Below are 22,248 nucleotides of genomic sequence, written 5' to 3'. Positions count from 1 at the left end.
CTGATACTAGTAATTAAGATAAAACACCTTGGTAGACTCGAAATGGATCGAGCCCATCAGCCGCCTTTCCATGACTTGCCGATTGCTGGCTTAAAACCGCATCGTATTGATCCGGTTAATTAACTGTAGGGAGAGACCATCATTATATATTAACTTTCTTAGTTGGTGGTGGACTAGTACTACTAGCTAGGCATAGTGAAACCTTCCTGTTCACCTATAAGCTCCCGAGTTAGCTCGAGCTCCCTATTTGGTAATTGGAATAGCCAATTACGGGCCTTATCCTTATCAGTTTGATACATAAATGGGGAGAGAGTGACAAGAGTGTGTGTTTGTCTCTCTCTTATTTACCCTTTACCTGTTTTGACGGTGAAATAGAGAGAACTTGACTTCCAACATAATTACGTCAATGCCATTCGATTATTATGGATATGGAATTATGGATCCAACATAAAAATAACAATTCTCTAAGTTTCAAAAGTAAAAGACAGTAATTCACTAATTTGTCACCTTAAAAGAATGACAACTAAAATTTGTGGTCGAGGAGTATAAGGAAATAGGAATGAACTATGATTCTATGAACCATGCATGAGTTGTAAAAAAAAAGGGACATATGTTAACGGTTAACCAACACTATAAATGGACTAATGTGGAGGTCCTTAGACAATCAGCATCGGAGAAACCACACCTCGTTTCTCTATATAATGTATTTTAATTAGTTTTGTTTTAATATTATTATATATTTAAATAAAAAATCTGAAAAAAAAAATAATTAATAATAAGTTAACACGTGGCAAGAGAAACGATTTTCTGGTTACTCTGTGAAGTAACGTTCCTCAACTATTGTCTCTCTTTATTATTATTTTTTATTTTTTTATTAAGAGTACCCCTAAGAAAAATTGCCACTAATGATGCCCTTAGAGCATTTGCATCGGTGTCCTTCAATATTTGGTCCTTCAATTATTTTATTCTTATTTTGAGAGTTTCTTAAGTTTGGTATAGCATTGGTGTCTTTCATGAGAGTCCAAGTCCACTAATTAAGAGTCTAAGCCCAACAACAGTTGAAAGTTCAGCCCAGCAAGTCACTTTCCATCCTCTGCAACAAAATGACGAAAGTACAAAACAGAAGAAAGCGACAAAACAGAGCAGACAGAACAGAGCGACAGAGCAGAGCACAGTGACGACGAAGGTACAAGGAATACCAGCTGGAGAGAGCTGTGCAGTAGTACTATCTAACCGTTATGATGCTCTCTCATCAGTAGAGAGTGTGTAGATGTATGACACTTGTCTCAAGATCCTTAAGCTATGGATTAGGTCTAGAATGTTCCCATTGATGTATAAATACAAGCTTGGTGTAAAGAACATTAATCAATAAGAAAGTAGAAGTTCAGTATTTCAAATCTCTTCTATCGTTTATTCTCATGGTATCAGAGCTTTCTTAAAACCCTAACAGGTTGCTGTCATGGCAGAAAGACTCGATCCTTATCCTTTTCCTTCCAATATTCATGTCGCTAGCTCTGTTACTATCAAGCTAAGTGACACCAACTATCTTTTGTGGAAAACTCAATTTGAATCTCTGCTCCGCTCCCAGAAGTTGCTTGGTTTCGTTAATGGTGAAATCCCAAAACCTGCAGCTACTCAAGTTACTACAGTCAATAATCAACAAGTCACCGACCCCAACCCTGCGTATGAAGCTTGGATTTGTACTGACGAGCTTATCAAGTCATGGCTTTTTGGAACTCTCTCTGAAGAAGTTCTTGATCTCGTCCATGCTCTGTCAACGTCTCAAGAAGTATGGATGTCACTTGCATCTAGTTTCAACCGAAGCTCTGTGTCTAGAGAATGTGAGTTGCTTCGTCGTCTTAATCTTTTAAACATGAAAGATAAGAGCTTTTCTGTGTACTGTCGAGAGTTTCGTGTTGTCTGTGATAGTCTAAGTGCGATAGGCAAGCATGTTAATGAATCCATGAAGGTTGTTCTGTTTTTGAATGGATTAGCTAGGGAATATGACCCTATTGCTACTGTTATCCAGAGTTCTCTGTCTCGTTTGCCTTCTCCTACATTTAATGATGTAGTTCTTGAGGTCTCTGGTTTCGACTCGAAGTTGCAGTCGTATGAATCTGCTTCAGATGTCTCCCCAAACTTAGCTTTTCAAGCTCAAAAAGGTGGTNGTATTTTAATTAGTTTTGTTTTAATATTATTATATATTTAAATAAAAAATCTGAAAAAAAAAATAATTAATAATAAGTTAACACGTGGCAAGAGAAACGATTTTCTGGTTACTCTGTGAAGTAACGTTCCTCAACTATTGTCTCTCTTTATTATTATTTTTTATTTTTTTATTAAGAGTACCCCTAAGAAAAATTGCCACTAATGATGCCCTTAGAGCATTTGCATCGGTGTCCTTCAATATTTGGTCCTTCAATTATTTTATTCTTATTTTGAGAGTTTCTTAAGTTTGGTATAGCATTGGTGTCTTTCATGAGAGTCCAAGTCCACTAATTAAGAGTCTAAGCCCAACAACAGTTGAAAGTTCAGCCCAGCAAGTCACTTTCCATCCTCTGCAACAAAATGACGAAAGTACAAAACAGAAGAAAGCGACAAAACAGAGCAGACAGAACAGAGCGACAGAGCAGAGCACAGTGACGACGAAGGTACAAGGAATACCAGCTGGAGAGAGCTGTGCAGTAGTACTATCTAACCGTTATGATGCTCTCTCATCAGTAGAGAGTGTGTAGATGTATGACACTTGTCTCAAGATCCTTAAGCTATGGATTAGGTCTAGAATGTTCCCATTGATGTATAAATACAAGCTTGGTGTAAAGAACATTAATCAATAAGAAAGTAGAAGTTCAGTATTTCAAATCTCTTCTATCGTTTATTCTCATGGTATCAGAGCTTTCTTAAAACCCTAACAGGTTGCTGTCATGGCAGAAAGACTCGATCCTTATCCTTTTCCTTCCAATATTCATGTCGCTAGCTCTGTTACTATCAAGCTAAGTGACACCAACTATCTTTTGTGGAAAACTCAATTTGAATCTCTGCTCCGCTCCCAGAAGTTGCTTGGTTTCGTTAATGGTGAAATCCCAAAACCTGCAGCTACTCAAGTTACTACAGTCAATAATCAACAAGTCACCGACCCCAACCCTGCGTATGAAGCTTGGATTTGTACTGACGAGCTTATCAAGTCATGGCTTTTTGGAACTCTCTCTGAAGAAGTTCTTGATCTCGTCCATGCTCTGTCAACGTCTCAAGAAGTATGGATGTCACTTGCATCTAGTTTCAACCGAAGCTCTGTGTCTAGAGAATGTGAGTTGCTTCGTCGTCTTAATCTTTTAAACATGAAAGATAAGAGCTTTTCTGTGTACTGTCGAGAGTTTCGTGTTGTCTGTGATAGTCTAAGTGCGATAGGCAAGCATGTTAATGAATCCATGAAGGTTGTTCTGTTTTTGAATGGATTAGCTAGGGAATATGACCCTATTGCTACTGTTATCCAGAGTTCTCTGTCTCGTTTGCCTTCTCCTACATTTAATGATGTAGTTCTTGAGGTCTCTGGTTTCGACTCGAAGTTGCAGTCGTATGAATCTGCTTCAGATGTCTCCCCAAACTTAGCTTTTCAAGCTCAAAAAGGTGGTTTCTCTGGTTACCGAGGCCGTGGATCGAACTCTCGTGGTCGAGGAGGTCAAGGCAAATTTTCTACTCGAGGTCGTGGCTTCTCTCAACAGGTTAACAACTCTGGTTGGAATCAGTCTTAGTCTGGAGGATCCAACAACAGTCGTCCTGTTTGTCAAATCTGTGGAAGGGTTGGTCATGTTGCTCTTAAGTGCTGGAACAGGTTTGACAATACTTACCAGAGTGACGATGTTCCTCAAGCTCTTGCTGCACTTCATGTCTCCGATAGTTGCGGTCAGGAGTGGGTTACAGACTCTGGTGCCTCTGCTCACATCACTGCCTCTGCTGCTCAGTTAACAACAGCTACACCATATAATGGTTCTGAAATAGTGATGGTAGCTGATGGGGCTCATCTCCCTATTACTCATGTTGGTTCTACAACACTCACCACTTCTACAGGTAGTCTTCCTCTCTTAGATGTCCTTGTTTGTCCATCAATGCAGAAGTCGTTACTATCAGTATCAAAGTTATGTGATGACTATCCTTGTGGTGTGTTTTTTTATGCTAATGCTGTGTATGTGATTGACCTACAAAATTAGAAAGTGGTGATAAAAGGACCTCGTCGTAAGACCCTATATATGTTGGAGAATAAGGAGTTTGTGGCTTACTTCTCAAATCGACAGAGTGTTGCTAGTGATATGATCTGGCATCAACGTCTAGGTTACGCCAATCTCCAGATTCTCCAACATCTCAAGAACAGCAAGGCGATATCATCTAATAAGAGCAGCACATCTCTCGTTTGTGGACCTTGCCAGATGGGAAAGAGTTGTCAATTACCGTTTTTTAGTTCTGATTTTAGTGCCAAGGAACCCATTGATCGAATCCATTGTGATCTTTGGGGACCATCTCCGGTTGTATCTGTTCAAGGATTTAAATACTATGTCGTTTTCATTGATGCATTCTCTCGATATTCCTGGTTGATTCCTTTGAAAACGAAGGCTGAGTTTAGTGATGTTTTCATAGTGTTTCAAAAACAAGTTGAAAATCAATTTGGTAAGAAGATCATAATTTTTCATAGTGATGGAGGTGGAGAATTTATGAGCACAAGGTTTCGAAAACATTTGCAGGATCATGGCATACGACATCTTCTCTCATGTCCATTTACACCACAGCAGAATGGTATTGCAGAGCGAAAGCATCGACACCTAACAGAGCTTGGTCTTTCTATGTTGTTTCAGAGCAAAGTTCCTTTGCGTTTTTGGGTTGAGGCCTTCTACTCTGCAAATTTCATTAGTAATCTGCTTCCTTCAGCTGCTTTGAATCAGAAAAGTCCGGTTGAGGTCTTGTTTAACAAGCCACCTGATTACTCCTTCTTGTGTGTCTTTGGTTCGACGTGTTATCCATGTCTCCGACCTTATACTCAGCACAAACTTGAACTTCGCTCTCTCCAATGTGTTTTTCTTGGTTATCACCCACAGTACAAGGGTTACCGGTGTCTTTATCCACCAACTGGTCGGGTTTATATTTCACGACATGTGATCTTTGATGAGGAACACTTCCCTTTTGATCACATATACAAACATCTTGCGACGCAGCACAAAGCAGGCTTGTTACATGCGTGGCAACAAGCTGCGGATCCATCATTGATTCCTCATTCTCTTCCAACAATTCCCTCTGAAATTGTTGAATTTCCTCAAGAGAGTCCTATGTCTCCTGGTCAAGCTCAACAGCAGCAATCTGAGGATATTATATGTGCTCCACACACTGAGTCTGAGGTACTTTGTGAATCACCGGTTGTTCTACCAAGTGATGTCGAGTCAGATGTTATTAATGATGAACCTGTTGTTCCACCAAGTGATGCAGTTTCTTCACATCCTATGACTACACGATCTAAACGTGGGATCAGAAAACCGAATCCTAGATATGCTCTTGTTGCGAGTAAGACGATTCCTTCGTTGCCTCAAACAGTTGCTGAAGCTCTAGCCCATCTAGGTTGGCGTCAAGCAATGATTGAAGAACTGGAGTCTATCTATCAGAATCATACATGGACTCTAACTCCAGCAACTGCAGATATAAATATTCTTGGATGTCGTTGGGTCTTCACTGTGAAATTAAATGCTGATGGCTCTCTGAACAAACTCAAAGCACGACTCGTCGCCAAGGGATTCAATCAGGAGGAAGGTGTGGATTTTACTGAGACCTATAGTCCTGTTGTCAGAACCTCCACTATTAGAATTGTTCTTGCAGTCGCTACTTCAAAGAATTGGAGTGTCACTCAACTTGATGTTAAGAACGCTTTTCTCCATGGTGATTTACAAGAACAAGTCTTCATGATCCAACCACCAGGTTTTGAGGATGTTGCAAAGCCAGATCATGTTTGTTCGTTGAAGAAGGCTTTATACAGGTTGAAACAAGCCCCACGTGCTTGGTTTGATAAATTCAGCCAATTCTTGATTGAGTATGGTTTTGTGTGCAGTAAGGCGGATCCTTCTCTCTTTGTCTATCATCACAATGGCAACACCATGGTCCTATTGCTATATGTGGATGATATATTACTCACTGGCTCTAATCCTAATCTTTTCAAGTCCTTACTTGCAGAACTCAACACACGGTTTGCAATGAAGGATTTGGGTACTCTTCACTACTTCTTGGGGATTCAAGCACAGATTTTTCCCAATGGGTTGTTTCTTAATCAAGCTAAATACGCAGAGGAAATCTTACATCNGGTTGTATCTGTTCAAGGATTTAAATACTATGCCGTTTTCATTGATGCATTCTCTCGATATTCCTGGTTGATTCCTTTGAAAACGAAGGCTGAGTTTTGTGATGTTTTCATAGTGTTTCAAAAACAAGTTGAAAATCAATTTGGTAAGAAGATCATAATTTTTCATAGTGATGGAGGTGGAGAATTTATGAGCACAAGGTTTCGAAAACATTTGCAGGATCATGGCATACGACATCTTCTCTCATGTCCATTTACACCACAGCAGAATGGTATTGCAGAGCGAAAGCATCGACACCTAACAGAGCTTGGTCTTTCTATGTTGTTTCAGAGCAAAGTTCCTTTGCGTTTTTGGGTTGAGGCCTTCTACTCTGCAAATTTCATTAGTAATCTGCTTCCTTCAGCTGCTTTGAATCAGAAAAGTCCGGTTGAGGTCTTGTTTAACAAGCCACCTGATTACTCCTTCTTGTGTGTCTTTGGTTCGACGTGTTATCCATGTCTCCGACCTTATACTCAGCACAAACTTGAACTTCGCTCTCTCCAATGTGTTTTTCTTGGTTATCACCCACAGTACAAGGGTTACCGGTGTCTTTATCCACCAACTGGTCGGGTTTATATTTCACGACATGTGATCTTTGATGAGGAACACTTCCCTTTTGATCACATATACAAACATCTTGCGACGCAGCACAAAGCAGGCTTGTTACATGCGTGGCAACAAGCTGCGGATCCATCATTGATTCCTCATTCTCTTCCAACAATTCCCTCTGAAATTGTTGAATTTCCTCAAGAGAGTCCTATGTCTCCTGGTCAAGCTCAACAGCAGCAATCTGAGGATATTATATGTGCTCCACACACTGAGTCTGAGGTACTTTGTGAATCACCGGTTGTTCTACCAAGTGATGTCGAGTCAGATGTTATTAATGATGAACCTGTTGTTCCACCAAGTGATGCAGTTTCTTCACATCCTATGACTACACGATCTAAACGTGGGATCAGAAAACCGAATCCTAGATATGCTCTTGTTGCGAGTAAGACGATTCCTTCGTTGCCTCAAACAGTTGCTGAAGCTCTAGCCCATCTAGGTTGGCGTCAAGCAATGATTGAAGAACTGGAGTCTATCTATCAGAATCATACATGGACTCTAACTCCAGCAACTGCAGATATAAATATTCTTGGATGTCGTTGGGTCTTCACTGTGAAATTAAATGCTGATGGCTCTCTGAACAAACTCAAAGCACGACTCGTCGCCAAGGGATTCAATCAGGAGGAAGGTGTGGATTTTACTGAGACCTATAGTCCTGTTGTCAGAACCTCCACTATTAGAATTGTTCTTGCAGTCGCTACTTCAAAGAATTGGAGTGTCACTCAACTTGATGTTAAGAACGCTTTTCTCCATGGTGATTTACAAGAACAAGTCTTCATGATCCAACCACCAGGTTTTGAGGATGTTGCAAAGCCAGATCATGTTTGTTCGTTGAAGAAGGCTTTATACAGGTTGAAACAAGCCCCACGTGCTTGGTTTGATAAATTCAGCCAATTCTTGATTGAGTATGGTTTTGTGTGCAGTAAGGCGGATCCTTCTCTCTTTGTCTATCATCACAATGGCAACACCATGGTCCTATTGCTATATGTGGATGATATATTACTCACTGGCTCTAATCCTAATCTTTTCAAGTCCTTACTTGCAGAACTCAACACACGGTTTGCAATGAAGGATTTGGGTACTCTTCACTACTTCTTGGGGATTCAAGCACAGATTTTTCCCAATGGGTTGTTTCTTAATCAAGCTAAATACGCAGAGGAAATCTTACATCATGCCAATATGTCATCCTGCAACTATGTTCATACCCCTCTGCCTCTCCGCTTAGACAATGTTTTTAAGGACAAATGTTTGTTCTCTGAGCCGAGTTACTTTCGAAGTTTGGCCGGCAAACTTCAATATCTTACGATCACTCGTCCAGACATACAGTTTGCAGTGAACTTCATTTGTCAGCGTATGCATGCTCCAACAGAATCAGACTTCCATCTCCTGAAACGAATCCTGCGTTATATCCGCGGCACCACGACTATGGGCTTGCATATGTATCGGAATAGTGATCTCTCCTTAGTAGTTGATGGTGGAGACTTGTCATTGGTCTCCTACAGTGACAGTGATTATGCTGGTTGCCAGGATACTCGGCGTTCTACAACCGGTTTTTGTGCATTACTTGGCTCCAACTTGATCTCGTGGTCTGCAAAGAGGCAACCTACTGTGTCCCGATCCTCAACAGAGGCAGAGTATAGAGCTCTGGCTACGGCAGCTTCTGAGTTAACCTGGATATTGTTTGTTCTCCGAGATTTAGGTATTGTTCAGTCCAAGCCTGCAGTTCTGCGATGTGATAATCTCTCGGCTGTTCATCTCTCTGTCAATCCAGTGTTCCATAACCGTTCCAAACATATTGAAGTTGACTATCACTACGTTCGAGAGAGGGTTGCTCTTGGTCTCCTGGAAGTTCAACATGTTCCTACAGCTCTGCAACTTGCAGATATCTTCACAAAATCCCTTCCTCGGCAAGCCTTTCAACGGCTCTGGTACAAACTGAGTATTGGCAGGCCTCCCACCATCAGTTTGCGGGGGGATGAGAGTCCAAGTCCACTAATTAAGAGTCCAAGCCCAACAACAGTTGAAAGTTCAGCCCAGCAAGTCACTTTCCATCCTCTGCAACAAAATGACGAAAGTACAAAACAGAAGAAAGCGACAAAGCAGAGCAGACAGAACAGAGCGACAGAGCAGAGCACAGTGACGACGAAGGTACAAGGAATACCAGCTGGAGAGAGCTGTGCAGTAGTACTATCTAACCGTTATGATGCTCTCTCATCAGTAGAGAGTGTGTAGATGTATGACACTTGTCTCAAGATCCTTAAGCTATGGATTAGGTCTAGAATGTTCCCATTGATGTATAAATACAAGCTTGGTGTAAAGAACATTAATCAATAAGAAAGTGGAAGTTCAGTATTTCAAATCTCTTCTATCGTTTATTCTCACTTCACAGTTTATCCCTTGAAAAAAAAAATAGTATGCAGAATGTATAATTGTTAACTAACCTTGACTGATCGAGAAGCGTTTCTTAAGCAAATGCACGCAGCAGCTCTTACATCAGCATCTTTGTGTCTTAGTGCATTAATCAGCAGGTCTAACACCTAGTAGAAGGAAAAGAGACAAACCAATTTAGCATACTAAAAATAAAATATACTAAGCTATCCAGATACACAATCAGAAAACGGCTTGTTAGAACACACCTGCAATGACACGAAGCTACACCTGCAATCCTCAAGCTTTGAGCACAATATAGCTAGAGACAAAAACAAACCCTGAAGACGTTTAGGCTGGAGCTCACTATCTGTCTTCAAGATGTCAACAATATTCTTGATTGCATTGGCCTCGTTCTCGGATACCTATCCTTTGTTAATTCAGATATCTCCCAGACTCAAGTCCAACAAAATCGGATTGTACCATGTGCATGCAAACAACTCATAGTAATTTAGCTTTGTAAACACCGAAAAAGAGTCCACGAATAGGGATGGTGTTGCATTACATACCAATACAAAGAAAGCGGTTGATAGAAACGACTTGACAACAAACAATGAAACCGCTAATGCTGCAATCGTCACAGAGATTCTAGCAACTGATCTAGGTACAGAGACCTTCAACCAAACCAAAAAAGGAATGATCATAAAAACATAACCAAATTGTAACTAAAGACTAGAGTGTAATTGGTGACGACATGACTAAGAGAGCTCACAGGTACAAGATTGGTTCCAGCTTCAATTCCGTCTTTCCCAATATTCCATGCGGTTCTAAGAACTGTTCTGTTCAATACACACAATCAATTTAACTGATCAATTAGAGGGTATCCACACAACAATGAACAAATCCTTAATGACCCTTTTGGTCAATTACATAAACTAAGCAATTAAAACAATGAATTCGACTCATACAAAACAAAGGGGGGGGGGGGAAGAACAAACCTTTCAAGAAACTGGACTGAGCAGACAAAACATGGGTTTTGGACCGAACTCGTTGGGGTTGAAGAGGAGCAATTCGAGTTCTCAAATTCAGTAAAAATGCGTTTTTTAACCTCAAAAAAGAGCATGAAGAGAGAAACGGAGAATTCGGGAACTGGGTTAGAGTTTGTAAGAATCTTGGAGCGAGAGGAGAAGGAATCAAAGAAGAAAACGGAGCAAGAGAAGAAGACATGGGATAAGCAAGTGAATGGATGCTTTCCGTCAAAACAAGTCGGAAAAATAACACAAACATCTCACACGCTGCCACGTGTAACGATGGACGGAGAAATAAACGTCCCCTATGAAAGAACGTTCCTTGGATAAATGTCTTATTTTGATTTAAATTAAATCATTTTATTCTGAAGAACAGAGCATGTATACGCCGATGCACATGCCCTTAGATCTTCTTCTTGAATCGATGGCTAAAATCTGAATGAGTTGTTGAATCATTTATGACAATAGCGATGTTAATTCAATTCTCAATTATTAGTTTTGTACTAACAGTAAGACTTATTTTTCGTTTTATTGAAAAACTAAGTGGGGCACATCAAACCAATCAATGATTCAATGGATATATGATGAATTGATGATGATACACTTTAACTTTAAAGTTTAAACTTAGCTTTCAAAAGCATAGCTACGTTACTAGAACACCAAAGTCAAAATGATATACCTTAACAGGCTTACAAGGTCGGCCCACCCATAATTAGTTAGAAATTTGGAATAAATTGGTTCAATGTATCTACAAGACTACAATAGCCAAAATTTATTGCCTAATGAGTTGATTCGTTTTCCGCAAGCTTTATTTTTGCATAAGGTTGAGATTTTAAACATTTGACATTATAAATCGTAACCTACGTTTTATACACCACGAGGCACAAAAGCTACCACGTGGTTGCAGCCTTGTTCGATCGAGAGTTGTAATACAGGTAGTTATGACTTATGACCACCAAAGCAGCGTCATGCATGCACATCCGAGCATTGTTAGTTAGAAAACTAAAGTTCAAATCTTTCCTTTTTATATAATTTTGGATGGAGCGTTAATCTTCGTTGACTTAAAAAAGAGAAGATACGTACTGATCACAAAATTCTTAGAAAAAGTTATTGATCATTGCACCTTCTTTGTTTTCTTTAATTATGCGCTATACATATGTTATGTTTTATTTCATCCAAAGACAATTAACTTGCACCTAAAAGGCTAAAATTAGATCTCGATTTGCATATATCACGATAATATATAGTTGTGTTTGAATTAATAAATATTCTTAATAAATGGTAATAAAACGAGAAAATGGATACCAGCACAAACATTTGTGCGTTCGACTTTAAACGATCACATGAGGTGTTGAAAACAAGCATGTATCTTCTTATATATATAAGGATTAATACATATACGTTATAAACTTATAATAGAACCAACCCGTTACCCGTGGCCGTGGAAGAGTCAAAAGTAGAATTATATTCTTCGTAAGAATAATGAATATATTGTAATGCACTAATCAATGCGTATAAATGTTTGTCGGGTTAGTAAACTAATTATTTCCTTACAGAACCGGAGAGTGAGTGAGGCAAAGATTCACGTAATCCAATTTATATTCGATGTTGTAGCATAATTAATTAATTGATGAAGTAGTTAATAATATCTCTTACTTATAAAAGACTATATATCATGAAAGATTATAGCATCATGTTCACTGGAATGTTTTGAAACTACTCTTTTCTCGAATTAATCAAATTAATCTCCAAAAAAAAAAAACACATTTCTCTTCAGATAAGAAAAAGAATGATATCTTTGTCGAAAACAAAAATGGAATATCTTCGTTTGCTTTATGTTTTCGCTTTTGACATTATAAAAAGTAGGTTATATTGGCTGATACGAGTCCACTTCACTTTGACACTTCAAAGTTTAAACCAAACAAATAGAATCTATAACTGGCTTGATGTACAAGTACAACCACAGGTCCTCGGGAGTGAACGTTCGGTTAATGGTTCAAGAAAATATACGCAGAAGAGATTTATTCAATCTAGAGCTTGATTATGATTAGATATAATTTATGAAATGATTGAGATATCAGAACTGAGACACTTAAATAAAGGTGGTGCGATCATCAGTTTATATAATCGGATTCGTGACCTTAAAATATTCCTTTTCAGGTGGTCAACATATAGTTGAAAGCTTATTTATGAAATTAAGAATTATGGATGCCACTCTTATTGGAACTAAATTGTGGTCTTGATAAGTCAAAGATAGAGCGCACTCGCCCGTCCCTATTTGAAAATTTATTTGGCCTATTTAATTAGCTTCACAAAGACAAATCAACGATGATTAACGTGGCACTATTTCGTTTAATTTGGAGTTTGACTTAATTACGTATTATTATTTTTTTATATGCACCGAACTCGTCAACAAATGATGAACTAGATGAGAAAAACCTAACTTTTTATTCCACAAAAATAGAATAATATTTGACTTTCAGTAGCGGGGAGCTCACAAACCACGATAACAATTAGGCCACGTTTAAAAGAAGATATTAGACCAAACCACACAATAAATATAGTTAAAACACGAAAGTAACACATATATTACAGAAATTTGAAGATATTTTTCAAATTATCTATTTTCTTAAATGTGGATCGATCTTGGTGAGTAAGTCAGCTTGTACTACATATTTAACAAAAAAGTATATAAGTCAACGGTTTATTAAATTCAACCATGATAATAATATACTATCATTCAACACTATGATATTTAAATGTTAAGCAGTCTTGCAGAATATATTTAATTTACTCAACCGTAAAAACTAGAATAGAGAGTCTAAATAGTTTAAGGTAATGTCATTGTTGCGTCCACATGAGTTAATTTTCGTATAACTAAAAAATATGATGACCTCAACTACATTAGATAGGAAAATTATTTTCTTGACCGCAAAAAAAAAAAAAAAGAGGAAAACATAATTAAACTAAACGATACGTATATATAATGTAAATAAAAAAAAATGGTATTGAGTTTTTGATCTCATAAATTTCTTATATATTGATGATATCCCCTATATATTAAAAGAGAAACATTCTCACACAAAAAGCTGATTTGTCGTATTTACAGAGCTCTGGACACTATTTCCTTTAATTGTCAATAGTTTTTAATAATATTTACATTTATATACTATTGTATTTTTCCAAAAATACAATTAACATCCAAAATTAAATTTTTATATTCTCTTTCTAACTTAATTATTCCCTATATATTAATACAGAAGCACTCTCACACAAAAAAACTGATGTGTCGCCTTATAGAACTCCTATATTTTTTTAAATAAATAATGCCACTTAAATATTTTGAGCCAGTGTTTTTTTCTATTATTTTTTAAAAATGAAATATTTAATCAACTATTAAATACAAAAAATTATTTAATTATCATTTTCATAGTTTATTAACTTATTAAAAGTAAATTACATTTCACAAACAAGAAAAAAAAATTATTCATTTGTTTATAATTTTATCATTTTTCTCATTGCATTTTTAAAGTTAGGATTAGTTTAAATTAAATCAATTAGTTTAAAATTAAAATTCTGTTTTATCTATTTAATGGTATAGTGATATAAATATTAATGTGAAACAGAAAATATGTGAATTTGATTTTTAGAAACATAAAAAGAAATCAAAACTTTCTACGCCACCTTGAAATTCTTTTCCAAGTTCAAATATTTCACGGGTGAAACATATTTTATAGAAAATAAACGCAAATTTGACTAAATGAAAAAACTTTAATTACACATTTTATTTTATACAACTGAATCTTAAATCTTAAATAATAATTTTACTCATAATATTTTATTTAAATCGATTTATTCCGCACATAGTGCGGGTTGGTACCTAATGTTCAATTATTTGGTAAAAATTGCACCCACAAAGAATCACCAAAGTTGAAGCTTGAACCGGGTCAGGCCCACAGAAACTGCGAGAGGGTTTCAAACAATATTTGGGTTTCGTTTCTCTTCTATCTTTTTTCTTTTTTTCCTTTACCAATATTTTTTCTCTTCTATGTTTCTTTGTTTCGTTTTGGTGAAGTAAGGACCACAAGGAAAGAAGTTAACGTGAAGGAATGATTCAGAGACAACTTTCTTGTTTCTGTTGGATCGAAACCTTAATTAGCTAACTTTCGAGACATTTTAAGATTATGTAACGAAATTAAAGACAAAGTTTGTATATCATGTTGATGGACCACAGACACAAAAAACTAAGGACCACACTTCCAACAAAAGAGAATATTATTAACTCAACAACCATTTAACACTTTGCATATATCATATGATGACGATGATGGTTCGATCTTCTTTTCTGTTTCAATGCATGCCCACAAGGCCACAACAACATCACCAGATTTTTGGGGTTTCCTTCATACTTTATACACAAACACGCACGTGGCAGTTTTGTCTGTAAGAACACAAATATTAGTAGTATACACCAAATAGGACTTTTATTCCTTTTAAAAAAAATAAGAGAACTCGGTTATTACAGTAATAGTGATTACATGGACGTACAATAGTAAAGTGAAAGCCAATCCTGACTTAAAAAAATATGGGACGCATATATTCTCCGACCGCAGTGGGCATATAACACTATAACAGTGCTGATGCACTTTATATAATTGAAAGCACCTTTGTGCATATTTGTTAGTTTGTTACATATTCTAAACTAATTTCCTCTATTTGTTTGTTTTTCTTATATATATTAAAAAGAAGATTTCCTTTTGTATCTTCATTTGTTTATATGCTCTCTAGATTTAGACCGGATCTCGACTTAAAATTTGAAAACATTTTACATCAAACTTGAAATCTTGAAGTATTCATTAAAACGTTAGAAGTAGTTGGCTGATCAACTGAACTCTAATAAAAATGATTTTGACTGACCTATATATTTTCAAAAATATATATATATATATATATAATTATTATTGTTTGGGTTATATACTAAATCGTCAGTAATACTAAACTAGCTAGTTCAATTTTAGATCTTTTACATCTTAGATGGTGGTTGGAGATTTTGTGTGTAATATATTACTAAAAGAATAAATTCCACGACCAGACTGAATAAATTAAAATTTTGACCAAATGGTGCATATGATTACTAAACTCAATAAGCATATAACACTATGTTGCGCTACTTAAGCTGCATTTTCACTAAGTTTATTCCCCCATATATTTTATGAAAATATATCTCATTAGTCATTAGTTTAGTATTTATCTTTTACAGCTAACAGAACCACGATAAAAATGTATACAGGTTGTTTGTCAGACTCTGTTCACGTACTGCATTTGGATTGGTTTTTCCTTGTCACACGTTTAGATTGGCTAAAGATGATATTTTATATTTTGGTTGAAAATGGAAAATTATTTATTTAAAAATATAGTTAGAAAACAAAATTTGGCTTACGTCCATCAAGAAGTGATGGAGTATATATATCAGGCTTGATTAGGAACAACAAAGACCGAGATATTAGGTGCTCTAATCAGTTTTTTCATCCAGAAGTATTTTGCGGTCCATTGTAGTCCACAAATATATCTATTATGGGTTACTTTGTCCCTTTCCAATAATAGCTGCAGGTATGTTCATATTTAACTTTCTTGAATGTGAGGTTTTTTTTTTTTCTTACATTAATGAGATCAATAATTAATCTGCTATGCTCAATCATGTTCAAGTGGTAATATAGAATTCTTTCGAATAAACAGCAATCTCTCTATATGATAAAACTAATTATAATAACATCGATCAAATATGATATTAACACTGATTCCTAACTTTTATACTAGAAGATTTTCAAATGATTCTTATGGTTTTACCACACAAAAAACACATGCAGATTTTTATTTATTACTTAGGACTAGGAGTGAGCATATAAAACCATTAATAGAATCATATCAATTACAGTATATCTTACACTCATTGCTCGAATCATATCAATGATTTGTTCTACATCTTATTCCAAGACTAAGATATATCACTATACAAGAAAAAGTTGATTTGTATCACTTGATATATAATATATATTACTTATATTGATACAAATGAATTTTGATAATGCATGAGAGTAAAAATCCACTTATGTTATCATATTTGAATATAAACATGATATACTCATTAGGTCTTGATAACTGAAATAGTCAGCCCAAAACAACAATAACCGCATAAATATTAAAATTCCAAAAACAAAGAGCTTAAAATACCGACATACCTAACCTAAATTACTCCGTTATTTGATGTAAAACACTTGACTAGTCGGCTATACGCCTATAACCATTGCTACATTAGGACCAGATATAACTATCAATTCAAATATTAAAGTGTTACAACTTACAAGTGGTTCAAGCTGATGGTATGTGTATAAAACTATAAACTAGTAATCCAAACATCTCTAAAATCTGGGTGCGATCAACGGTCGAGATCCAACGGAGTGGGATGGAGGGACCAAACCTGTGTTTGTTTTTTATATGGATTCATACGAAACCGTAGCTTTGTGTCAGATGATTTTCGAACAAACATGGCCCGAAAATGGATGGGTCAATCAACCTGTCCATCAACGAAAAGACCCTTTAACACTTAATTTTTTTTATTTTTTTTTGGAGAAATAAATAAACACATTCGAGATATAGCAGTTTACAAATCCTGTTATTTGATTAAAAATCTGATTAGAGGATCTAATCTCAGTCATCGGGTAGGAGTTTACAAAGCCTATTTACATAAAACGTCGGAGTTTAGTTTATAATACAAATCTGATCAGATAAACCGTTGGGACCATTTTTCTTTTTACACGTTGGAACTTTTTTTTTTAACCGTTGGAGTTTAGTTTGGATAAATTCACTGGTTACTAAAAATGGCTACCGGCTTAGTGAATTTCTTCAATAATTAACTAAAAGGAAAAAATGTCCACAATTATTTTTCTGATCCTAGGTCACAAATAGAATGGACCACGAACCGAATTATGTAAGTTCAATACGTTGGCTGCATGTGTAGGCCGTAGGCATAGACGAATTTTATTATCTGGTTACATATATTTATGTCGTATTGCATTATTATTTGGTGATAAATTATTGCAATTATATAGATAGGTATAGAAAATTGAGAAGAATCTAATCAAATCACAAAGCCTACACATATGTTGATGGGAAATTAAATGAAGAAACCTAGCTAGCTAGGTGAACAGCCAATAAGAACTCTAATAAAACATCGCATGTAGTTCTGAGAGCTCAATACACTTAACATGCAGCATCCAAGTGATATACATTAACACTACTAAAAAAAAATTAAAAAAAAAATCTCATTTTCAAACCTCATTTCCTTCTTTAACCTAATTTACCCCTTCATTATTTATGATACGTTAGGTGATTTAAAGTAACCAATAGTTCACAACTACCTTTAAAGTGAAAATGACTTTCTATAGTCCTTGAAAGAAGAAAAACAAACAGAAGCAAAGTTCATATTTAAAAGTAGTATGATAGAACATCCCACTTCCTAATTGAAAATTATTTGATAGACTTAAAAAGCTGTCGACAAAACTAAAAGAATGGTTCCATTCGAAATATTATTATAGATGCTCCTCAGTTTTTTTCTTTCTTTCGCTTTTGTATTAAAGTGCTCGTTTCTTTCTTGATACTCTCTCTTTAAGTTACGGCCAGTTTTCAAACTTAATACATATAGAATAATAAAAATCAGGAAATATACCTAATTGCATATGTCTATTTTTGTTAATAATGACTTGGATCGTTTTCACTCGGCTAAAAAAATCAATTTTGGCATAAGTCAGTAACTATATTCATAATTTAATGATGTATATATCAGAATATCATCAAAACATATAAATCAGCCATTTATCAAAAAAAAAAAAAACAAATAAATCAGCTAAGACCACTGATTTTGCAGCTCCTACACCTAGACCTACGTTTATCTTATTCTTGATTTTATCCACAACCTTGCTTTACTGAGAGATTAACTATTCTAAAGTAAATACTACTAGTAGCATACTAGATACTAATTTAATTTTAATTACAACAAAAGAAGAACAATTTTCCATAGGGTCTTATCTAGGAACGGACCTTCGCTTCTTGAAACCCGTTTTGTTCCGTACAATCGAAACATCCAAACTCTATGATATATCTAAAGACACAGGCTAAAAGCATCACTAATCTTATCCATATTCTCTTCACATTTTGATATCAGCCACTCATCAATATTTCATATCATCATTTAAATTTAGAATACTAATTAAGGGGTATCTCAATTTATACGTTACACACTATATATTAACATTTTGTCAGTAATTACACACTATAATCTTAAATTATAGTGAAGGGGTTTAACAAAAAAAAAATCATATAGAAATAGTTGTTATTAATTTTATGGGTTTTCCATATCTTCAGAATTTTTCCTCACGGAACAACAAATCTATATTATGAAAGATGGCCAACTCTCTCCATCTGAGTGACACATCAGCAGTGGAGAGAGTGCCATCTGTCTATCCTCATTAAAAGCAAAGAGACATATTTATGTATTTTATTATTTTCTATATCACAAAAACGTTTCAATATTTACATAAAAAAATTAGAGAGGTTTATAATATGTCCCAAGAAAGTAGATGCATCATTGAAAGACAAAAAAGACATCGGGATTGAATCAAAGAGCCACTTCTTCCTCTCGACGTAAACCATGAATCTATGGATATATGGTTTAGGAGTTACAATTTTGTCAATAGTTTGAAGAGTTGCAGCAGTGGTAGAGATATTTGTTAGTATTGTAGAGAAATTCATGAAAGTTTGTTCCCAAAAAAACATTTTTATAAAGAAGATTGGAGTTTTGTTCACTATCAAATGGAAGATAAATGAATAAAATTGTAGAATGTTGGTTTAGCAAAATACAGAGACAAAGAAGAAGGGGTTTTCATATTCTAATATTTAGAAGTTGTCAAAAAGAAAATTAAATGAAATTCTTATTAAAACAAAAATTCTAGAAATATAGGAATAAGAAGGTTTTTCAAGGAATCGAGGCAGAGCCAATTGATATTATAAATCAAGCATCAAACGATAAACTTCTTTGGGAGGAGACCAAGTCCTTCTCTGTGAATTACTTGGCTCCTCAGTCATCCCTGGAGGTTCGGGAATTTTCTACTCGATGCCAGGTTGATTGGTCCTGGAAAGGTTCGGATCCATTGGTGGGTTTGGGATGGTGGTATGGTAATTGTGAAGATAGGACACTACTTATGGGAGCACGCAGTCTTCGACGTAGTCCTTCACCTCGTCATTCGGAGTTTCAAGCATTGATATGGGCTATGGAGTCTCTTCGGGTGGTGGGGATAGATTGTCAGAATTTTGAGTCAGATAGCTCTGAGCTGGTGACGATGGTGCAGACACCCGACGATTGGCCAGCCTTCTCGAATTTACTGGAAGATTTCCATTCCCTCAGATCTTCCTTCTCCTCCTTCACCCTGACCCTGATTCCGAGGACGTCAAACATGCGAGCAGACTGTCTGGCTCGCTCTTCTAGATCTTCAGTTTCTGAATTTTCTTTTGTAAACTCTTTTCCTCCAGTTTGGGCAACCAATCTTGGAGTCACCTTTTAATTTAATTTAATGTTTGATTGGAAAAAAAAACAAAAAACAAAAATTCTAGAGTTATATTCAAGAAATTGAAGAGCTAACATGAAAGGAAGATGTCTATTTTAATTATATATATTAAAGAGTTAACTAAGCTGTAATCTTGATAAATTAAAATGTTAGTATTTCATAGTATATAACTAAGAAGCTAAAAAATTCTTTGTTACAAAATATGCATCCTTAGATCAAGCCTTCATTTGGAATATATTTTTATAAGTTTTAGACAAGAATTGTAAAATGTTTAAGCTCTCAAAACAAAATTGTTCATATATCTAATAATTCAATTGCAAAATGAAAAAAAACTATTTGAAGTATTAAAAAATATTAAAATCAAAATTATATTTTTCAAGATTTTCACAATTAAAAAATAGATAAACTCTACATTAAAAAACTAAATAGTAACAAAAAATTTTAAAAAACGGTAAGCCGTAAGCCCGCGCATAGCACGGGTATTCATCTAGTTATATTAAATAAGACGATCATGATGTTTTTCACCTAAACAATAATTCTTTTGGAAAATGATTATAACGACCAGCACAAAAGTAAATGATTAGAAAATTTAAAATTTATTACAAACTTGCCTTTAAAATTAAAATTAATATAAAAGCATAAAATCAAAAGACATATATAACGTAACTTTTTGTGTAAAGAGATATATGCAAGCCTTAATAAAATAATTATTCATAATAAAATAACATATATGAATAAAAATCATAAAATTCGTTTTTCAGTATTTTTAACTTGCGCATTCGAATAATACAAAAAAAAAAACAGTATCTTTTATCTTATAAACTATGTGAAAAAATTCAAGATCTAATTGAGGTCTGGTCAGTTAAAAAACTTCTACATAAGCATTTAAAAGTCGTTGATATCGACATCACTGCTTTGGAAAGATAGTTGATCTTTTGTCTTGGATTCCTTCTTGCCGGAATAGAAGTTTAGGTTCACGTTCTTTGGGAGGTAATATTGAATTGCTATAGGAGTTTGTTCTCATTTTTAGATCCTTAAGAGTTTTTCTTCAAGCTGTTACTTTACTTTCGTATTTTTTGGGTATAGTATAGACCTCTTTTCTTCTAATTTGCTATATTTTTTAACTTAGTTTTCTATAAATATTATTTTCTACCATCGGTTTAATTTCCGAAGAGGAAATTTTCTAAAGAGTTTCAACTTTTGTTGGTGATGTATACCAAAACCGTATTTTACCATAATTCCACCTTCGTATAGTATAATGGATAAGATTCCAACAAAAGTAATAGATTTTATGGAAAAATTATATACACTAATTATCTAATTCTTTTAAAATTCTAACTTTCGTTTACAATTTACACATGCATATGTATTTGAATAAGATAATTAAGAAATTTTGAACATAAAATCCGTACATCGTCTCATAGATCATAACATTTTATATGATCGTTGAATCACTCAAACCTAAACTTTACCATATAGAATTTAAATAATCATACACCAACAACATTAATACAAAACAACGTCCTCACGCTTTTAGATATTAAAAAAATAGCTAATTCTGGCATAACACAGCCCTGGACCTTTGGTAGATTTTAGTATATGTTAGGAGGGCCTTATCTACTCGAACTGTTAAGCCTGAAGCTCAATCGAGCCTTATAACATATGCCCTTTTTCGTAATTATCGTGTTTTCTCCATTCCATTAACTTTTTATTATCTTTTTTTCTTCTATCTTTTCGCAAAAAGAGAAAATAAAAATATGATCCTTGCCTCCACTCTCCTTCACCGTATCTCTCTCTCTACTACACAACAAATACTCCCATAGAAATATCGTAGAACCACAAAAGCTTAGCGGTTTCATATTCTTCTTCATCGATTCTTGATTCTTGCAGAAGAAAGATTGAATAAAGAAGACGATTTAGGTCGGTCACACCGACGATCTTTTATTATTAGTCATGGATGGAATGTACAATTTTCATTCGGCCGGTGATTACACAGATAAGGCGGTGCTGATGATGTCACCTGAGAGTCTCATGTTTCCTTCCGATTACCAAGCCTTGCTATGTTCATCCGCCGGTGAGAATCGTGTCTCTGATGTTTTCGGATCCGACGAGCTACTCTCAGCAGCCGCCTCCGCTTTGTCCTCGGAGGCTGCTTCGATCGCTCCGGAGATCCGTAGAAACGATGATAACGTTTCTCTCAGTGTTATCAAGACCAAGATCGCTTGTCATCCTTCGTATCCTCGCTTACTTCAAGCC

At 35.3% G+C, this 22,248-nt stretch overlaps 2 protein-coding genes across 2 annotated transcripts in view; one reads left to right on the top strand and one right to left on the bottom strand.

Annotated features, from left to right (window-relative positions):
• LOC104759382 lies at positions 9,785 to 10,571 on the bottom strand. Its single transcript, XM_010482318.1, has 3 exons — positions 10,343 to 10,571; positions 10,117 to 10,178; positions 9,785 to 10,018 (listed from the first exon to the last, which is right to left on the bottom strand). The coding sequence occupies exons 1-3, from the start codon at positions 10,569 to 10,571 to the stop codon at positions 9,785 to 9,787; spliced, it is 525 nt and encodes a 174-aa protein (XP_010480620.1).
• Positions 21,946 to 22,248, top strand: part of LOC104759381 (homeobox protein knotted-1-like 6) — a 4,353-nt gene continuing 4,050 nt past the window's right edge. Inside the window, exon 1 of the mRNA XM_010482317.2 lies at positions 21,946 to 22,216. Coding sequence (XP_010480619.2) covers positions 21,946 to 22,216 — 271 coding nt within the window. The remainder of the gene's footprint in view (positions 22,217 to 22,248) is intronic.

Source organism: Camelina sativa, chromosome 17, assembly GCF_000633955.1.
Source record: "Camelina sativa cultivar DH55 chromosome 17, Cs, whole genome shotgun sequence".
NCBI lineage: Eukaryota > Viridiplantae > Streptophyta > Magnoliopsida > Brassicales > Brassicaceae > Camelina > Camelina sativa.
The sequence above is the reverse complement of the archived record's forward strand: the minus strand, read 5'-3'. Positions and strand labels throughout refer to the sequence as shown.